This window comes from Etheostoma spectabile, chromosome 12 (genome assembly GCF_008692095.1).
Source record: "Etheostoma spectabile isolate EspeVRDwgs_2016 chromosome 12, UIUC_Espe_1.0, whole genome shotgun sequence".
Lineage (NCBI taxonomy): Eukaryota > Metazoa > Chordata > Actinopteri > Perciformes > Percidae > Etheostoma > Etheostoma spectabile.
In genome coordinates, this window is record NC_045744.1 from 25,314,643 (window position 1) to 25,318,032 (window position 3,390).

The 3,390-nt window shown below is 43.7% G+C and overlaps 1 protein-coding gene across 4 annotated transcripts in view; it reads left to right on the plus strand.

Annotated features, from left to right (window-relative positions):
* yeats2 (YEATS domain containing 2) overlaps nucleotides 1-3,390 on the plus strand; it is a 24,411-nt gene that overhangs the window by 9,715 nt on the left and 11,306 nt on the right. For all 4 annotated transcript variants that reach the window (XM_032532611.1, XM_032532612.1, XM_032532610.1 and 1 more), the window contains exons 12-16: nucleotides 327-494; nucleotides 1,463-1,554; nucleotides 2,087-2,272; nucleotides 2,391-2,619; nucleotides 2,878-3,036. In XM_032532611.1, coding sequence (XP_032388502.1) covers nucleotides 327-494; nucleotides 1,463-1,554; nucleotides 2,087-2,272; nucleotides 2,391-2,619; nucleotides 2,878-3,036 — 834 coding nt within the window. The remainder of the gene's footprint in view (nucleotides 1-326; nucleotides 495-1,462; nucleotides 1,555-2,086; nucleotides 2,273-2,390; nucleotides 2,620-2,877; nucleotides 3,037-3,390) is intronic.

The following is a 3,390-nucleotide window of genomic DNA, read 5'->3' on the forward strand; positions in this document are numbered from 1 at the left end:
AAAAATAATATATATATAAAAAAAAAAAAAAAATGCTGTATTGCTCACAAGAACACAGAAGGAACAAGAGTTCCTCTTGGCACACACTTGCTGTTCCACTCAAAAATAATAGAAATGGTCCCTGAAGAAAATGAATAATTAAATTTGAGCAAAATAGAACTCAATTAATGTCAACTTGACCAGCATTGAAGCGAGTGACATAATTGGTAAGCTAGTGGCACAAAGGACACCAAGAGGGAAAGAATAGACATCATTTACATGTTCATATATTCGTTATTATTGTCGCAGTTATTTATCTTAGAGCCTCTGTACTTTCTTCCCCTCAGGCTCTCCCATTTCAACCCCAAGCCACTCCCCACTACCTCGCACTCCCACTACCTCCACCCCTGTCCACAGCAAACAGAGCTCTTCATCAGTGCTCAACAACCCTTACATCATTGTTGACAAGCCCGGCCAGGTGATCGGCATGGCTTCCTCATCCGCCGCCTCCACAGGTATGCATCTCCTACTCAGTGTCAAAGTGCTGCTTGAAATCGGAAGTGAACCCGCAGCAAAATTGAGAAATTGTGTCAGAGCCGCCCACGTGGAATATAAAAATCACTGTGAGGAATGTGCTCAGTAGATGAACAATACCCTCTAGACTCTCTGTTACTCTTTCTCTATTTATCTTTCTTTATTTTGGTACTTTCTCCTTGCTCATCCTCACCACCCTTCACCTTGTCCTTTCTTATCCAGCTCTTTGTACTGTTTTGGTTTTTTCTTCATGTCTCTTTTGTTCCCGTTTTGCACTCTTAAAGTATGACGTGTGGTGAGCCAGCAGCATGGTTGCTGGCTGAGTGGTTACCATGGTTACTGATCTGCTGTTTCATGGCCAGATTAGGAGGTTGAGACCCCATGCTGTCATCAGATTTTGTATGTGCTTCTGTGTATTTTTCCGTTGAACAAGATGTGCAATTATCTGCAAAGATAAAGCAATTGTGCACTTTATCTGTGCATCACTCCATCAGGGAGCAGAGGCATCTTACATCACCAGGATATTCACTTTCACATCAGCAGCATCAGTTCATATTGCACTTAGGAGCTCTTTCTCCTAGATTGCTCACTTTCTCTCGCCCACTCAGCCACTCCCACTCTTCTCCACTCTTCTCCACAAATGCACAGTTCAAACCAGATCTGGCAACAGGGCTGCAGTGCCATTAAGTGATGTTTTATCAAGCTGGGTTATGTGGGTGTTGTGGCTGATTCACCAATCCAAGCATAAAACAAATTTCAACGCAGAAGGTAAGGGACCAAAGTTTAGCAGTGCTCGGCTTCAACACCCACGCTGAGTAACTCTGACAGGGAACTGTCTCCTGGCACCACAGTGGCCTTGATGCCTGTGGAAAGAATGTCAGGAACTGCAGTGAACCAGTCATCTCCTCCGTGACTTATTGTGTGTGCTTCTTTGTAAACTTTTTCACAGGAAGTCCCTCAGCCAAACAGTCTGTTGCTCAAGGTGCACGCTCTCCAGCCCCCAAAGTTCACACTGGCACTTTCCTCTCCTCAGGGGTGAAGGTGAGTTGGTAGAATCTGAATGGTGTCAACCTTTATTGTGAATTGTCATGAGCCTAAACGTCTCTTTTTCACTGATCTGTTCCCTACCCCCATGTGAAATGTCTATCCCTGTAGTATCTGTGTCTTTTACAAAGCAGGTTGGTATTAATAGCAAGCCTGGGTGCTATCTTCAGCAAATACGAGTGCCTTGGCAAGCTATTAAAATGGGACATCACTCTAAAGATAAGAGGGGGTGCAAGGAGCTTTGCAGAGAGAATTGCATGGTTGTGTTTCACTCAGTGTCAATGCACTGCTATACAATCCTCCTACTCCCACATGCTCATCGTGTGTGTGTGTGTGTGTGTGTGTGTCTCAATTTTACAGTCAAAAGGTATCGTTAATCACTAAATTAAATTGGGATTTTTCATTTGAGAATTAGAGAGTAAAATGTACACCAATGATGCTACAATACCTACAACCTCTTTTGGTTCCAAGGCAGAGTTGCCTACCTCTTCAAATCTTTTGCTTCCTTGTGCACTTACTTCTTGTGCAGGTTATTATCAAGCAAGAACCAGGGGAAGTTTCAACACAGCAACAGCAGATGGTTTCCACAGTAACCAGCCAGCAGCAATCTGTTACTACAGCAGCACACCAGTTTGTCGCAGTGAAGGGCGGCCACATGATCTCCATGTCGGCTCAGAAACAGGCAGGAGGGGCCACAGGGGCCACAACTAGCAAGGTCAGTCTCTCTTGCATACACCTACACAACCTTACACAGTAGCACATTGGTCATTTACGTGTGTTACACAAAGCTACTCTCATTCAAAAACTTTATTTGGCGCTTCTCTTGTTTGTAGATGTTAGGCATCCCTATGAGCTCAACGCTTCAGTCTGCGGTCAAACAGGTAGCTATCAGCAGTGGACAGATTCTGGTCGCCAAGGGCAACCCATCTGTTTCCAAGGTGATGGGGGCGAAGCAGGTTTTGGCTCAGGGAGTCGCTAAAGCCATCGTCAGTGGAGCCACTGGCATCCCTGGTCAGCAGGCTGCTGCCAAGGCGGCTAGTGGTTCAAGTGGCAAGAGTGGAGGTTAGAGTTCACACTCTCAAACACTTACACACACACATGCATGTGCACAGGTTCATGTGACACTAAGAAAGCACAAGTAATTGTACAATTATTATTATATATTATAACAATTTGGAATTCCACTAAACATGTAATGGGATATGCACTTACTTATTTAGGTTTAGCTGCAGTAAAATGTAATCATATTGTTATATATTTGCAGTACAATTTCAGAGGTAGGTAAATAATTAATTTGTTTCTTTCTGCGTGTGTCCTTAGTAATGGCTACTCTTCAGCTGCCAGCCAACAACCTGGCCAATCTGGCCAATTTGCCTCCAGGTACTAAGCTATACCTGACCACCAACAGTAAGAATCCCTCGGGGAAGGGCAAGCTGCTTCTCATCCCACAGGGAGCTATCCTCCGAGCCTCCAGTACAAGTAAGACATGCTCCATCTTCCATGCCGGTTGATTGTTGTTTAGCTATGCCCTCCTACCTTCTTCATACTGTTTTTTTAGTCAAATACTTGAAATACTCCTGTCAAGCTCTTGGATGTTCTGTTAGCAGTCTTAAGAATATCTTGTTGGACTTGCCACTTTCTAACATAACACTGTGAACATGAGCCAGCAGATTACTTCTTGGGGTTAAGTTGAACTTCCTGGCCACTTTTGGGATCATGTACTCTAGCAGACACACTGACACAATATCAACAATATATATGATAATTTAATGATAATTTAATCAGAATCAGAAATACTTTATAGATCCCCGAAGGGAAATTCTGTGTTGCAGT